The sequence below is a fragment of the Myxocyprinus asiaticus genome, chromosome 8 (genome assembly GCF_019703515.2).
Source record: "Myxocyprinus asiaticus isolate MX2 ecotype Aquarium Trade chromosome 8, UBuf_Myxa_2, whole genome shotgun sequence".
NCBI classification, from domain to species: Eukaryota; Metazoa; Chordata; class Actinopteri; order Cypriniformes; family Catostomidae; genus Myxocyprinus; species Myxocyprinus asiaticus.
The window spans coordinates 48,445,599-48,462,207 of NC_059351.1; the positions used below are offsets into that span (position 1 = coordinate 48,445,599).

The window sequence follows — 16,609 nt, forward strand, 5'->3', positions numbered from 1 at the left end:
GTCATTCAGTTAATAGAAATGAACACAGATTTAAAAAGCTGAGAGGGTATCTTCATACAGTGAATTAATTTGAGCTCAATCTCTGAGCACTTGATTAACTTTTCAATAAGAGAGAATTCATATTATGATTGTGATCATGTATTTGTATTCAGATGTAATTAGATGCTTCTTTACAGATAATGGGGTTAAATCTAAAATGCAGGGAAATCTTAAACATAAGAATAAAACACATTGCTGTTGACCTGAAACTCGTAAACTAACTTCTATTGTCCACGTGTGTCGATAACATATTGCAATCTATGCCACAAATGCTCTGGTTCTTGTGCGCTCTTTAGCGATTTCTATGGCACAGAAAAATGACAAAGGCACCAACAACTAATATGAGCTGGCATCCCGGCCCTGGATCAGTCTAGAAGTTATTCTAGATGTAAACAGACTGTTGAGATTCATCATTCCCAGTGTACTCATTACAAAAAATTGACAAAGACCTGGTCAAATGTCTAAACTGATATGTGTAAACGTGCCTTTCATCTTCGTAATCAAAAATGTAAAAAAAAAAAAAAAAACTATTTAAATAATCATTTTTAAAAAGAAATATTACTAAGTAATAATAAGACTATAATTTTACCAAGTAGGCCATGTTCCTGAATCAAATTAAATTAAGTGGGAAATTATAAATTGATATATATTTTTAAAATACATTTTATTTTGACTTTTATTTTCATTAATGTTTTTACGTTTATCATGTTATTTTAAAACCTTATAAAGTTCCACAAACACTGCAGTTTGGTTTTGTTTTGTTTTTTGCTGTAAAAATGTTATATTGATATTTTGAGGCAAAACAAATAAATAATAATAATAATAATTTTAAGATTTACGCATTTCAAGTTATCTTTAATAAAAAAACAAAAATTAGACTTATTTAATTTTGTTAACATTACACAATTTAAATTGATGGAATTTTGTTATGAAATGAAATGCGTAAATCTTAAAAATAGGCTTAAATATTTCTTAAGTGTACTGAAAACCTACCAGGTAGTTTTATTTTATATGTATAAACTTAAGTTTTTGTTCCTTCATATTTTAGGTGTGGTTTCTAAAAACGTTTTAACAATGTTGTTCTGCGATGTAACCTAACTGCAACCAAAATGCAACACTGCTTTGAAGGTTAAAGGCCAAATAAAATTGCATTAAAATATTGCAATGTTTATAAGAATGCTTAATTTTATAATCGCCAGTAATATCATTGTGAATCTTTGATACGTCCCCCAGCCCTATCCAGCACCAATAAATATGTTGGTTCAGAAACATGTCCTACTTGGCAAAATCACAGTGAATCTATGCTACACACTTTTATGGGGCTTTTTTATCTGCCACAGTGTTGGCAATCCTAAAAATGAAACTATGCAAAGCAAAATCAAATTGGTGTTATTAGTTTATTACACACTGAAACTGTAACCACTGGCAAGTCTACTGTACTTTGACACACAACAGCGTCTGCTTGGATTAGGCCACATATGGCTTCTTTCTTTGGACAGTCTAGCAGCATTCTGTTCCTTCATATTTTAGAAGTCATTGTTATTTATGAAACCAAAACCATTCACCGACACCTGTCTGGATGCTGGTCACACAGTCATTTACCATGTCAGGAGGTACAACATAAATAGTAAACTACTGTACATTCCAAAGAGCTGCTCAGTACAGACCAAAATGGTAATGTGCGACTGACATTGCTTGTTTTGGTACATTTTCATCATTTCAGTCCCTAACCTACAGCTTCTCTGATCAGACTGAAATCAGCTCAGATTCATGAGAACTAAAAAAAAGTTTGAATCTGATTTAAACAATATCTAAAGGGCACTCTTTGTGTTCTTATAGAGTCCTCAGAGTTTGAGAGGGTTTCTGTCAGATGTAGTATTGGTTGGCTGCCAGATTGTCCATGAAGGGCCGTACCAGATTGTCTGTGGAGAAGTAAAACACAAGGCCAAATGTGATGGATATGGGAAGAGCCGGCAGAGCCTTCTTGAAAATGGCCAGCAGGAGAAGCGTCAGGCACAGTCCCTGCAAAACAACCAAACAACAGAGACTACAGCTGTGTTCCAAAACCTAGTGAGCTCTCTATGTAGACAGTATTTCAAGGAATCATAAACACAATCCTGCAAATACTGAAAGAAAGATGGATAGATAGATACCTTCTTCTGGCAAACTTTTAAGGCAGCATGTATCATTTGCAATAAAAGTCACCCCACAAAGCATTGTAATGATCTCAGTGAAAAAAATCATCCAAGATGGTTGAGGAAGCAGTTATATATAAACTATAATTCATACCGAAATGTATAGATAAAAAGTTGCTCACTATAATAAAGAAAACAGACTATTTTACCTAATATGTGTGGGTGCTGTCTATTTGTATGCTTATTTATAGCAAATGAGATTTACACAAAATTGCTGAATTTAAATGAATGACTATTTTACACAATATTTACTGAAAATTCACTGTTTTATAAATAGCTCAATATAATTACAAAACTGACTATTTTACCCAATATTGTAAGTGTAGTCTTTTTTTATGCTTATAGCAAATTAATTGATAGCAAATATGATATACACAGCATTGCTGAATTGAAATGAATCACAATTTTACACAATATTTACTCAAATAATATACTCAAATACAATCATATTTTATTTCAAAAGATTCACTATTTTTTTTTTTATAGAAATAGCTCAATTTAATTAGAAAAAAAAACTATTTGTGGATGCTTTCTATTTTTGTTTATTTGTAGTAAATTTAATGATAGCAAATAAGATGTTGAAAATTTGCTGAATTTAAATGAACAACTATTTTACACAAAATTTATTCAAAATTCATTAAAAAAAAATTCAAAAGGGTGGGGGCCTGCAGTCGCGAGTTCGAATCCAGGGTGTGCTGAGTGACTCCAGCCAGGTCTCCTAAGCAACCAAATTGGCCCGGTTGCTAGGGAGGGTAGAGTCACATGGGTTAACCTCCTCGTGGTCGCTATAATGTGGTTTTCACTCTTGGTGGGGCGCGTGGTGAGTTGTGCGTGGACGCCGCGGAGAATAGCGTGAAGCCTCCACACGCATTAGGTCTCCGCCGTAACGCACTCAACAAGCCACATGATAAGATGTGCGGATTGACGGTCTCAGACGTGGAGGCAACTGAGATTCGTCCTCCGCCACCCGGATTGAGGCGAGTCACTACGCCACCACGAGGACTTAGAGTGCATTGGGAATTGTAAAGGGCAGAAAAAAAAAAAAAAAAAAAAACAAAAAAACATTCAAAAGTACAAAATGCACATTATCCATTGACAAAACTGTTGGTACATATTGTAACCGACACTAAGTGGAATGACTTCTGTTACTCGAATTGGGTACAGTTACCAGATGATGCAAATAATCTCATAATTGCCAATTAATCGGCCTGGCTAATATTGGTCTATCACTCATTTTTACACAAGGCCTTAAAAACAATCTTGGCCTTGATGAATCTGACAAGCTAACTGAAATACTCACAATGAGAATGGCAACGAAACACGCCAGTGTGGTGTTCCAATCTCCTCCTGTGGCTGCTGCCTTTCCAACAAGAACACTGTAGAATATGAAGTCTCCAAGCCCCAGTTTCACCCCTCCTGTGAGAAGGTCAACCAACAAGCTTTTCAGAATGCATCTAGTTGTACTTGAATGGTAAGATGTAAAACCTGTTTGTTACGTTTGCCTTGATTGCTTGGGAAGGACTTTTTTAATGGGTCTACCTGGTTGTCATAGGACATTGCATACATATGAGCCCTATTTACAACACAAGCTCTCCCATTTCTAGGTATGACTTTTGGAAAGTTGAGGCTGTAGTCATGGAAACCACTTACGGTCTTCCTCAAGGTCCTCTTCTGCTGAATACCTTTGCCTCCTTCCTTGAGACGCATCATCGTCTGACTCCACCCCTTCCTGTGCACGGGCTTCACCCTCAGTGTGCTGCCTTTCATCAGCTGAGACGACAACAATAGTTTATTCACCCCAATATAGGTTAAATGGTATTACATTTCACTTTCATGGTCTTCTATGTATAAGTCCTAAAATACTCACTGACCTAAATCCTGATTACTATTATCAGCCATTCCAACCATCCAAACCATGGCCGCTGAGAAAGACAAACAGTGCTTTTATTAGTACACACGACCCATCTTGAGCAGAGTTCCTTCAAATCAGTTGAAGGAACAGAAGAGGAAACAGAAGAGTTGAACAATGCCAGGACAAGTTGGCTTATCTGATGCGATAAAGTGATAAAAGCTATCTCTTCCATGTAAATCAGATCAAATAAAGCAAATAAATGCATTTTGACAGGAAAAGTACTTTATATACTGTATGCTGTAGAGTCAAATTTCAGCACTTTGAAAATCTGCGATTAATTGCGATTAACTGTGAAAAATGATGCGATTAATCGAGATTTAAAAATGTAATCAACTAAAAGCACTAATCAAATGTCTTCTGATTTGGCTATTTTCACATTGCGTAGCAATTTTGCATTCAGTGTGGAAAGAAAAATTGCTTGTTGCATGCTGTTGTTGAGTGCTAGGTTTCATTTTTCTGTACGTACATGAATATATGAGTGCGGGGAAAATTGGCTCGTTTCTTTCCTGAGCGGTCTCAACCAGCATCCTCAATGGGCCTTTTGGACAAAGCACCGCTATCAGGTCTGTAAGACCAAAAAAGCAAATGCAAAAGAGCATGAGAACAAGTACACTGACCGTTGCTCATAAGGTTTGCCATTCGACCTTCAGGTAAGTGTACCGTAAACAGAGATGGCTCCCAGTATGACCCATGCCGACCACTCCGGCAGGTATTTGATGAATATGAGCGCCATGAGAGCACTTATGACAATGAGGTAAGCCTGCTGCAGCCGTAAAGGGCCTTTCCAGTGGATGCAGATCATTCCCACAACGCCGAAGTTCCAAATGATCATCACTAACGTTGGGTAATCCATGGCCACGTTATATGTCTTAAAAACCTCTCTGAAAAGCAAAGCGTTCAGCAACATTTTATAAAAGTATTATCATAACACATTCAAAGCAACTAAATCTTTACACATAGGAATAGGTCTGCTTTAAAGGGGTCATATCACGAGGAATACAATTTCCTGTGATCTTTTGAAATGCAAGAGTTCATTGTACAATGAAAATCCAACAGATCATTTATTGAAATTGATGCTGATGAATATTACACTGGTTTAAATGTGCTTTTTATTTGGCCATGAAGTTTACTAATAACTGTAGCAAAAACAACCTCATTAAAATGCTGAAATAGTTGGAAACCTCTATTCATTTCAGCAAATCAATTCTTTCAAACTGTCCGTTTCAGTTGTGTCAGTTCAATGATTCATTTGCATCATAATGACACAGAAATGTTCATTAAAGTCTCCACATGGCATTTTACATGCTTTTAAATGTTTTAGTAAAAAAATATATGTAGATAAATATACAGCAGCTGTTTATTACTATGTATTGCATAAATGAAAAAAAGAGAGTTAAACATTCTTTCTTGTGTTCATAAAGTGAAAGCTGTGGAAAACTTTCTTATTTTTCACACTACTGCACATTTCACTGTATTTACAGAAATCCCCCTTTTAAGCCATTTCGAAAGGAAGATCAGTTACACAGCAATATGATACAAAAGCAGCATCTTACCCTAGATACATGAAGCTGAACCAGAAGAGCAACATCAGAGAAGACAGAATCAGCCAGCCATGAATAAACTGCACAAACACACACAGAGTAACAGAGTAAATGGTTAGACATGGTAAGACCATCAAAACTCTGCACATTGTAGAAGATGGTTCAAAAATAATGCATGCATATTTCAGGAGCAAAACAATATTTTAATTTAGATAATATAACTATGTAGATAATGTAGCATTATCTAAAAATAAGTTATAGGCCGATATTATAAAACAGGATAACTGTGTTTGCTAGGCTGATAAACCAAAGTGTTACTTTTTCCTTGTGTCAGTTCCAAAATCTACCAATATATTTGTCAATGGATAATAAACAATTTCTGTTTTCAAGGTTGTTGTTTTAAGTTTAAGCAAAATTGAGTAAATATTATATAAAATAAGAGTTTGTTTCACTTAAAGGGATAGTTCACCCAAAAATGTAAATTCTCTCATGATTTAATCAACCTCATGCCATCCCAGATGTGTATGACTTTCTTTCTTCTGCAAAACACAAACAGAGATTTTTAGAAGAATATCGCAGCTCTATAGGTCCATACAATCTAAGTGAATGGTGACCAGAGCTTTAAAGCTCCAAAAATCACATAAGGGCGGCATAGAAGTAATCCATACAACTCCAGTAGTTCAATCCATGTCTTCAGAAGTGATATAATTAGGTGTGGGTGAGAAACAGATCAATATTTAAGTAATTTTTTACTACAAATCACCAGCACCGACCAGTAGGTGGCGATATACACGAAGAATGCAAATCGGCAAAAAAATAAAAAAATTTTGTCAAAAATTAAAGTGGATTTATAGTAAAGAAGGACTTAAATGTTGATCTGTTTCTCACCCACAATTATCATATCGCTTCTGAAGACATGGATTAAACCACTGGAGTCGTTTGGATTACTTTTATGCTGTCTTTATGTGCTTTTTGAAGTTTCAAAGTTCTGGCCACCATTCACTTGCATTGTGAGGACCTACAGATCTGAGATATTCTTCTAAGATTCTTTGTTTGTGCTCAGCAGAAGATAGAAAGTCATACAAATCTGGGATGGCATGAGGGTGAGTAAATGATGAGAGAATTTTCATTTTTGGGTGAACCATCCCTTTAAGAACTTTTGTGTACATCTGATTTGCTTTTGTTAAATTATATTATGTATAGCAACATTTATCAGCCATCCTCCTCTCTAGATATCGGTATCTGCATCGCCATTGAAAAACCCACATTGGTCGACCACTGTTCAAAATATGTAACTTGAACATAATTGTCTAGTTATATTATTTTAATCATATAGTAATGCGATCCACAGTACTCTGCAGAAAGTTCTGCAGATTTCCACTGAATTGAAACACATTATTCACAAAGTTTATATTCAAAAATGTTTATATTTGAAATATCTTGGCTAATATGACAGTGCTTTGTACAACCAATAAGTGTGGTTCTTTTTATATATATATATATATATATATATATATATATATATATATATACACACATTGTTACCTTACTTAACCTCAAAACCCAGATTTCCCTCCAAAAACCCAATGCAGAAAACAAGAAAAAAGTCTGAAGATTTCTTCTGGGCCTGGTTATTGTATTGTAGTTATAGTAAAAACTCACTTTATAGCAGCGATACTTATAAAGCACCACCAGTACTATCGTCATAACAACAATGACACTAATCATGACAAGGGTGTTGAGGAAGGAGAACAGGAGCCTCTGGCCCACAGAGTTTGGGTCCTCTTCGAATGGAGTATATATGCTGAAAAACAAACACAAACCATGACTTTACTTCTTTAAATTCCTCTTATTTAAAAGTTCAAGTGTGTACCTGCAAAAATAATAACTGTTTTCAAACAGTTATTAAAGTTTCACTCCCACCAGGTAACCCTGCCCAAAAAAATCACACTATTGGCTAAGTCGATTTTGTTATATCCAGGTCAGTCTGGTCGCTCAAACAAACAGATTGTGGACTGGTGCATTAGTATGCCGCCAGAGAAATGACACACTTTACCTTTAAGGTAAGTTGAGTAGACAAATTTGAACATTTCTTTACGTCTTTAGAAAAATGCAAATAAAACGCAGAGACAAAAAGTAGCAACAGATCGATACATTTGGCCATTTTGAGATCAACGCATTGACCGATAACTACGCCTACTTGGCGTATTTCGCTCATGTTCCAAAATCAACCAAAATCTTTGTCAATTAATCATTTTCGCAAACAGAAAATCTGACATATTCAAATCAATTTGAGTGAATTTTGAATAAATATAGTGAAAATAGATTTGTGTACTTTCATTTGTCATCGTTATATTGCATTATGCATACATTGGCATTTAAGGTACAAAACAAATGGCAAAATAACAAAACAAAGCCCGTACAGCCGCTGTCCGCTCTTCTCCGTGTAGAAACTGACGGATTTTATGGTTGCCACGACAACCACCATGCAGAGCGTGACAGGGACAAAGAGCATGATGACGTGTTTGGCTCCATATTTGAGGGTCAGCTCTTCTTCCTCTCCATCAGAAGTGGCCGCTCTCTCTCTCTCCACCTGTCCTGCCTCACCCAACCCTGAGCTGACCGGCCGTCGCTGTGGGAATCAAGAGTGAGGAAGAGGATGATGAAGATGGGAAATGCTGATGCAGAGGTTTTGTAGTGCAGGCTTCCCACACTTTTTGACCACTGAATTTCCACAACATTATTAGTCATTTGTATTTACTTGATAAGGATTTTTAGAAAACATTCATATTTGGACCGATTTGTGAACCCCTTCTGAACGATTCATTGAAGTGCCAAAAACTCTTTAATTTTAGCAGAGTGAGACATCTCCACTGTGGTCAAAAGAGGAGGGAGAATTAATGTCCATGTACCTGTTTGGGCTCTGTGTCCTGAGGGACAGACATGTCATGATCTTGGTTGTACGAGGGTACGGTTGGGCTTTCAGACTGGACCAGAGCGGACCTCTCGTTGTAAGAGTCCTCTTCACTGTCCGAGGTATTCATCAAGAGAATGCGACAGAAGCCAAAATGCCAAAAGCTGCAAACTGTATCATGCCAGATGTAAAAGATACTACAGTGTTAATACCATGTTTTTCTGGACACTACCAAGACGGAAATACCATGGTATTCTTTGAAGTGCCATTTAAAGTATCATTTAAGTACCAAAGTACACTAAAGAAAATATTTTAGCCTATTTTTAAGATTTACACCTTTAAATCTCATAACAAAATTCCATCAAACTGAATTGTGTAATGTTTAACAACATTTAATAAGACTTTAATTAAAAAAAATAAAAAATCCTAGAACTTTTAAGATTTTATGTAATTTTGTTTTAAATTGAAATGCGTAAAACGTAAAATTATTTTTGAGTGTATATGAATATGGTAATCAAATAGTACCATGGTAATACATAATAATGAATGAATATCGGCATAATATATACAATAAAGCTGTTAACATATGTAATGTTTATATATAACATGTCAAATCTGTATAGAACCTTAGAAATTGCTCAAAATGATTTACAGATCAGAACACACAAATATTTAGAAAAAATCAATCATAAAAAAACAAAAACAATTTAAGACATTATTACTAGGGATGCACAATATATAGTTGACAACATCGGTATCGGCCAATAGCATTGTTTATTTAAATTATCAACATCAGTCTCTGCATATTGGAAGCAAATAATAATAATAAATAATAAATAATAAATTTAAATAAATTTAAACAGTACATTTTTCTGTCATTTTTTTTTTTTTTTTTTTTTCAAAAGTAATAAACTGTTATCCATCTTTTGTATCATATATGAAAAACTTTCAATGTTTGATTTTACTTTAAGAATGTAAAATTGTAGGTTGGAGCTTCATTTTGAAAACAGTTTTAAAGACAGGCGGACAAAGCAACTTAAAGCAGATCAAAGGCCTTTTGTGGGTTTGTTTACATTATAATTTTTTGACAGTTGAAGTTTGAATTAACGAGCATTCCATTGGTCCGTTTGAACATTCTGTCCATGTAACTCTAGGGGATTTTTCAGGTTTTTGATCATCCGCTGTGCGTTTTTCCAAAGTCATTCTAGCAAGTCAGTCCACTCGGCGGCCAACTTTGGAACGCTCTCGGGAGACTATTTCCAGTCATGACAGTGCAGCTCCTATCTACTTGAACGGGGAAACACCGAAATCTCAAAAACGGTTGGTCAAGATTACGATCAAAGAACATATTTCAAATCAGCAACAAAATCTGATGATACTGGAATCATAAATTGTGCTTCTTTAACACATATTACGCTAAAACACGCAATTTTCCCGTCTTGTATAGATAATGCGCACGCGCGTTAGCGAGTTGATTGACAGGCGACGTCTAAAAGGTGATTGACTTTTGTTTTACCTGTAAGGCGGGACTTCCTATCTACATCCGTTGGGCGTTCCAATTTCTCCCATTCATTTAAATGGAAGTGGCCCGTCTCAGCTAAGTATTCTCTGGTTATTCCGATCAGTTAAAAAAAGATATAGGAAAACGAGATAGAATAGTTTGAAGGTCTGTGCCGAGTTTGGTCAATGTGGCTTAAAAACTCTAGGAGTTAATTTTGGTCTTGGATTAGGGATTTTGGAAAAACCCTAAGCAAAAGTGGTAGACGAACAGTATGTTGGCTTTGTCAAACCAACAAAATAAGAGATTTTTATAGTATCATAAACAAATTACAATAACTGCTATATATACTATTGGTTTTCGGCCATAGAAAAAATTATGATCAGCTATCAATATCGCCAACAAAATTATATATCTGTACAACCCTCAGTGTTATCTATAGTGGTATGGTATTACTATCACCATACCACGAAAGTGCCACAGTGTATTTTGTATGTGGATTATTTAGAAAAACACAGAAAGCATGAATCTTTAAAATTAATGATAATTTCTGGGACGAACGCAGACATTTTTATTAAACATTTATTTTTGAATGCTCCCCCCTGTTATAAATTAATTGTGACGTTTCTAATAATGTTCTCCAGACCCTCTCAAAGAAGGCATTATGACGGCTTATCAACAATACAACGTATATTACGCAGTCCCTGTTAAAAAGTAAACTAACATATCCCTAAGCATACAGGAGGGAAGACAGAAATACCTTTAAATGTGAGATAATTTACATGAAAAATGTTCCGGCGGTGATGTTTGTAGACAGTCTCCGTCAAAACATCGTGAATTCCAATATGGAAGTGATGCCGATCAGCTGATCCTCACCACGTGATGCACGACGCGTGTGACGTCACCTGACACGTCTTTGTTTTCTTTTTAGGAAAATGTTCACTGTAAAGTCTTGCCCCCGACCTGACAAATATTTCATTACTAACGTTTATAGTCTAATTTTGCTTAAGTAGCCAATTTATGTGTGGTTTGTAAACGTAAACAAGCAAAATCCATCAAATTGTGCGTGTTGACATTAATAAAGCATTTACTAGCACACAAATTGGATATCAGAATCAAAATCAGAATCAGAATGAGCTTTATTGCCAAGCATCCTTACACATACAAGGAATTTGTCTTGGTGACAGGAGCTTCCAGTGTATAACAATACAAAAAACAGCAACAAGACTTTTAAAAAATAATTAAAATTGAATAAAAAATAGATAAATATTGAAAAGAAAAAAGTGTATATAGAATACACAATAGACAAATATATATATATATATATATATATATATATATATATATATATATATATATATACATACACACACACACACACACACACACACACACACACACATACACATACGGATACATATGATATAAGCAACTGTTGCTACTTAGCAAATAAATACAAGGAAATATTAATTTGATTTGACAGTACTAAAGTGTTGCGAGCCCAACACTGCAAGAAATCTTACTCTTAAAGGTGCACTTAGTATTTTTTTCCACATTTAAAAAGTTTACTCCTAAAGGAATGAATAGTAATTTTGAATCATATGTATAAAATCGTGAGCTCTCTCATGAGATGAAGCCTCCAGTCATATCAGTAACCTTATAAACACTGTTTTATTCTACCTGGAGAGGGTCTCCTCATGGGGGCTGCCATGTTAGGATCACATGACTAGCCGAATTCGCTTAATCTCAGGTAACGCCCTGTTATTGGAGACTTTCCCACATGGATTTATTAATCGTGGCTCACTGTGAATAGTGAATTTCTACAATGACATCAGCAGGCCTAGACGAATCTGTGCACGCAGAGCCAGTGTTGTAGTGCCCGAGATTGACCACTTTTTGAAGGTCTCGTCTCGTAATCGACCGCATTTTTACTCGGTCTTGTCTCGGTCTCAGACAAAGTGGACTTTTTTTTCAAGACCGGTCAAGTCCACAACAGCACAATATCACTAAATTGCCTGTGCATTGTCTGATTTATTTGTTAACATCATTACTGTGATTGGATGTAAAACTTCCTGCTTCAAATGCAAGCAATAATTTGACTCATTTCTCATTTGAAATTTGTGTTACTGTTGACGGCTGTCACCCCTCCCCACCCCTCTGCACATGCACTCCAAGAACGTGAATGTGGGAGACAGGAGAAGAAACTGCGGCTGTCTGAGAGATGTCAGCCAAATCTTCTGTAATACAATTTGGCTACCTAAACCAGTGTTTCCCAACCACTGTGTCCACTAGTGTGCCGTGAAAGATTGTCAGGTGTGCCATGGAAAATGATCAGATTCCTCAAAATAAATAAATACAGTTTTTTCTGGTATTTTAATGAAGGCATAGAGATGTTAGAAGAGTTTTAAAGTTGCCAATTCAGTATATTTTCCATTACCAAGTATTTTATGCAGCCAGTTTAAATATTTTGTCCATCATAACATTATTGTTCTAATAAACTCTAGTCCGCTGTCAAACGCAACTCCTCTGATGCCCACAAAATGATGCTTCATCATCACACTTGTAGTAAAAACATTCAGTCATTGAACCGAATGAATTAATAGAATACAACAGGTGTATTGTTTTACTCACAGACTAAAAGCTGTTTATTTGTGCACAGCATAGAGTTACAGATGTTATGAACGATTCCTCGTGTAATTTGAAAACCCTACGACTTCCATGACAAGACAGACAGATGTGTAATATGAACGGTACCACAATCCGACGTCTTTGAAAGTCGTGTAGTGTGTAGGAGGCATTATGTGGCTTACTTGTCATGATTCTCATGAAACATAAAGAGAATATGAGAAACTGTTACATAAGGTTACTAAAAGAAAATTCTCCTGTTTTAAACAAGTCCAAAAACACTGTGATTTGATGTGTAGATTCTGAGTTACTGTAATCTTCACAAGCCTGTTTGACATCTGAACCAGTGAATGGAGGCCGGGCGGCTGCTCTCGGGTCCTAGTGCCTGCCGGATCCAACCTCTGTCAGTGCGACTTATGCCGAGTTTACACTACACGATTTTAGGCCTGATTTTCACTCGCTGACAGTTTTGTGGAGATCGCCGACTAAAGCCCGAAATCATAGGCAAATCAGAGCTCGCTCCCGTGAGCGACGAACGCAATGTATGAATTATCAGAGACGCGATCTGAGAGAAGCGCCGACACGTCGCTGATGTTAGCGAGATATCTAGTATGTTAAATATCTGGACCTGTCTGCGATTCCAAATCGCGCAATGTGAAATGTGTTTTGACTGAATACAACTGCAGCGTTGACCTACAGCCAATGAGAGAGCAAGAAACGGGGCACGGAAAGTTTCAATGGGAGGAGTCCTGATGAACCTGCAACATTCATGTAATTTTTTGCAATCATTTAAATAGAAAAAAAAACAAACAAAAAAACAAAACACCAGGAGACAGTTACCTGCGTTCATTGCAACATTTCTTATTTACCTCCAAGTTTCTCTGCAGAACAGACAATCCTTGCTGCCCGTGTCTCTCCAACCATTCCCCATCTTTTTTACTTTTTTGCTGTAAATCAGCGCACAAACAAAGTGTATCGCAAGCTTCTTGCGGTCTGCCATTTTCAAAACCCCGCCCGGACAAGCACGAGAACGTCTAATCACACATGATCTTGTGTAATTCTCGTATCACTTCTCGCGTGTAATCTGTTGTGAAATGTAATTTGGAATCCAGGCAGAGTTGTCGGGGATTCGTCAATAGTGAAATGTTTTGTAATGTGTTCATCCCCGTCGCCAATTCCTCGTGTAATTTGAAAACCCTACGACTTCCATGACAAGACAGACAGATGTGTAATATGAATGGTACCACAATCCGACGTCTTTGAAAGTCGTGTAGTGTGTAGGAGGCATTATGTGTTTTTTTTCCTTCTGTCAACAACGTGATTTTGACCAGGTGCGACTTTATTTCCAGAAAATACAGTAAATAAATAAATGAATAAAAAATAATAATTGTATTTGCTGTGCCGTTGCAAGAATTAATTTGCAAGAACAAAGCTACAAATTGGAAAAGACACAAATTTGTTGTTTTTTCATTATCCAATTAGCGCTCTTAGCATCTCTGACCTCATTATACAGCGTACCTACGTTACTTGCGTTTTTTGCATTGCCAAATTTCAAACATTACGAGATCACGCTACTACTATTCACGCACACTAGAAAACATGGACAAGTTCTTGGAAAGGAAAACTATTGATGATGGTTATGTGGGATAGTGGTGTGCCATGGGATTTTTTAATCGTAAAAAGTGTGCCGTGGCCAGGGTTAGGAGGGTTACTTTTGAAATGTATTCCACTACAGATTACAGAATACATGCTGTAAAATGTAATTTATAATGTATTTCGTTAGATTACTCAAGGTCAGTAACGTAATCTAAATACTTTGGATTACTTCTTCAGCACTGGTAGATTTTTTCACTTGTTTTGACTATAAAAACTCTGCAAGTACAGTAAGACAAAATATACGTTAAAAATACATTCTCTGAAAAACCTAAATATATTATGCAGTGTTGTTTCTAAAACAAGATAAATATAACTGATCATGTTTTAAGGATTTTCAGATATTTTTACAGGAAAACAATACGAAAATTATTAAATGAAACAAATGACAATAAAATGCAAAGTAATTTCTTCAGTAATCAAAATACTTTTTTAATGTAACTGTATTCTAATTACCAATGATTTAAATTGTAACTGTAGTGGAATACAGTTACTTATATTTTGTATTTTAAATACGTAATCCCGTTACATGTATTTCGTTACTCCCCAACCCAGGTTACATCAACGTCAGTTAATGTCAGCTCCGACATAAACGCAATACGCCGCGGTAACGCTCCCTTACATAGGTGACAGCAGAGAGTGCAGACCGAGTAATGCTCAACCACTTATATGAAAATTGTACATTTTAAATAGGCTGTTTTGCTTATGTTTGGCATTCTTTGTTCTATTTTCTAGATTTAGCTATGTGGTTAGCAAATTGCACACATTTATACAAGGCTTGTTGGTTAAAAAAAAAAAAAAAAAAAAAAAAAGTACTATATTGTTTAAGAAAAGACAGAGGAAAGTGAAGACTTAAGTATTGAATAACTGTTTGATATATTCTGTCCTTAATGATGGTTTCTAGGGGAAGAGTCATCCATAAAACCTGATGCAATGCTTGCACAAAATTTTTATTGTTTTAGGTGGATGGTAAAACTTGGAAAAGGAGTGTTGAATAAAGATGGTTAAGTTGAATTCAGCTTGTTTGCTCATAGAAAACAAAAAAAAATCACACACATAAAATTCACCTCAACAATGCCTTTAGATTATTTTATCAAGACATTTCTCATGGTACACTGATACACACACACACACACACGTTGGTGCAGCTATCATTATGAAGACTCTCCATAGACATAATGATTTTTATACTGTATGAACTATAGATTCTATCCCTTAACCCTACCCTTAAACCTAACCCTCACAAAAATCTTTCTGCATTTTTACATTTTCAAAAAAACATAGTTTAGTATGTTTTTTAAGTGATTTGAATTATGGGGACACTAGAAATGTCCTCATAAACCACATTTATAGCATAATACCCTTGTAATTACCAGTTTGTAACCTTAAAAAAAAGTCCTTGTAAACCACTTAAACCTGCCCACACACACACACACACATACACAAAAGTGGCAATAAAAGAGGTGAACGAATAGGAATCTTCATTTGTTTTCTGTGGGTGTTTTTATGGGAATGTGGATCTTTCAGATCAATTTGAGGAGTGCCTATGGTTTGCATGTTCCACATTTTATCGTAAGTGTGTCATGCATTGTGGGACTCGCACTGGTCTGGTCTTGACTCAGACACGCCCTTGCCTTGGTCTTGGTCTCAACCCCTCAAAGTCTTGGTCTTGACTTGGTCTCGGTTTAGGTGGTCTTGACTACAACACTCAGCAGATTACTCCGCATATTACCGCAGAATTGCAACATCTGTCATTCATAAAAGTTCTATGCATTCCTCATCCCTTGCATGTTTGTTTATGAAATATTTTGGCTAATTTCCTTATGCTTTTAGCTACCAATAAGAGTGTAGTAATCTCAGGTCCATTTAATACATTTTGCTATGTTTAAATCTCCAGAATTCTGCAGAGTTTCCCTAAAAATCAGTGCAGAATATGCAAAAAAAAAAAAAGTCCACAGACTCTGTCTCGGCCTGGACATCAGTAACTAAAACTCTTGCATTTGAATGATGCTGCACTCATGCCACTAGGTGTCAGTGTAAGTCCAAGGCAAAATATTAAAAAATTACTGAGTGCACCTTTAAGAATTCTCATTTTTTAGGTGAACTATCCCTTTTTTTAACTGTAAAACAAGACATAGTACTAATTAAGAAAATTATTTTTCCAGTGTGGTTCTGAATAAGCATATTTTCCTAATAGAGAAAACAGTGTGTCCTTCTAGAAATGCCCTAGCT

The 16,609-nt window shown here is 35.8% G+C and overlaps 1 protein-coding gene across 2 annotated transcripts; it reads right to left on the reverse strand.

Annotated features, from left to right (window-relative positions):
• Positions 1-1,417: 1,417 nt before the first annotated feature.
• On the reverse strand, positions 1,418-10,981 carry LOC127445261 (presenilin-2). 2 transcript variants are annotated; one of them, XM_051705187.1, is made up of 11 exons: positions 10,860-10,981; positions 8,600-8,772; positions 8,111-8,319; positions 7,350-7,491; positions 5,700-5,767; positions 4,807-5,027; positions 4,613-4,711; positions 4,106-4,156; positions 3,885-4,004; positions 3,535-3,650; positions 1,418-2,061 (listed from the first exon to the last, which is right to left on the reverse strand). In XM_051705187.1, the coding sequence occupies exons 2-11, from the start codon at positions 8,729-8,731 to the stop codon at positions 1,906-1,908; spliced, it is 1,314 nt and encodes a 437-aa protein (XP_051561147.1). In that variant the 5' UTR covers positions 8,732-8,772; positions 10,860-10,981; the 3' UTR covers positions 1,418-1,905. The 2 variants fall into 2 exon arrangements, with proteins under 2 accessions (XP_051561147.1, XP_051561148.1); XM_051705188.1 differs by having other exon boundaries at positions 10,882-10,938.
• Positions 10,982-16,609: the final 5,628 nt, after the last annotated feature.

What these genes read in the sequence shown, in the direction of transcription:
- LOC127445261 (XM_051705187.1), bottom strand. Translation starts at nt 8,731, where the DNA reads ATGAATACCTCGGACAGTGAAGAGGACTCTTACAACGAGAGGTCCGCT. An exon ending in TTCAGCTTCATGTATCTAGG is followed by an intron (nt 5,028 to 5,699) that starts GTAAGATGCTGC and finishes TTTGCTTTTCAG; the next exon opens with AGAGGTTTTTAAGACATATA. An exon ending in GGGAGCCATCTCTGTTTACG is followed by an intron (nt 4,712 to 4,806) that starts GTACACTTACCT and finishes TTGGTCTTACAG; the next exon opens with ACCTGATAGCGGTGCTTTGT.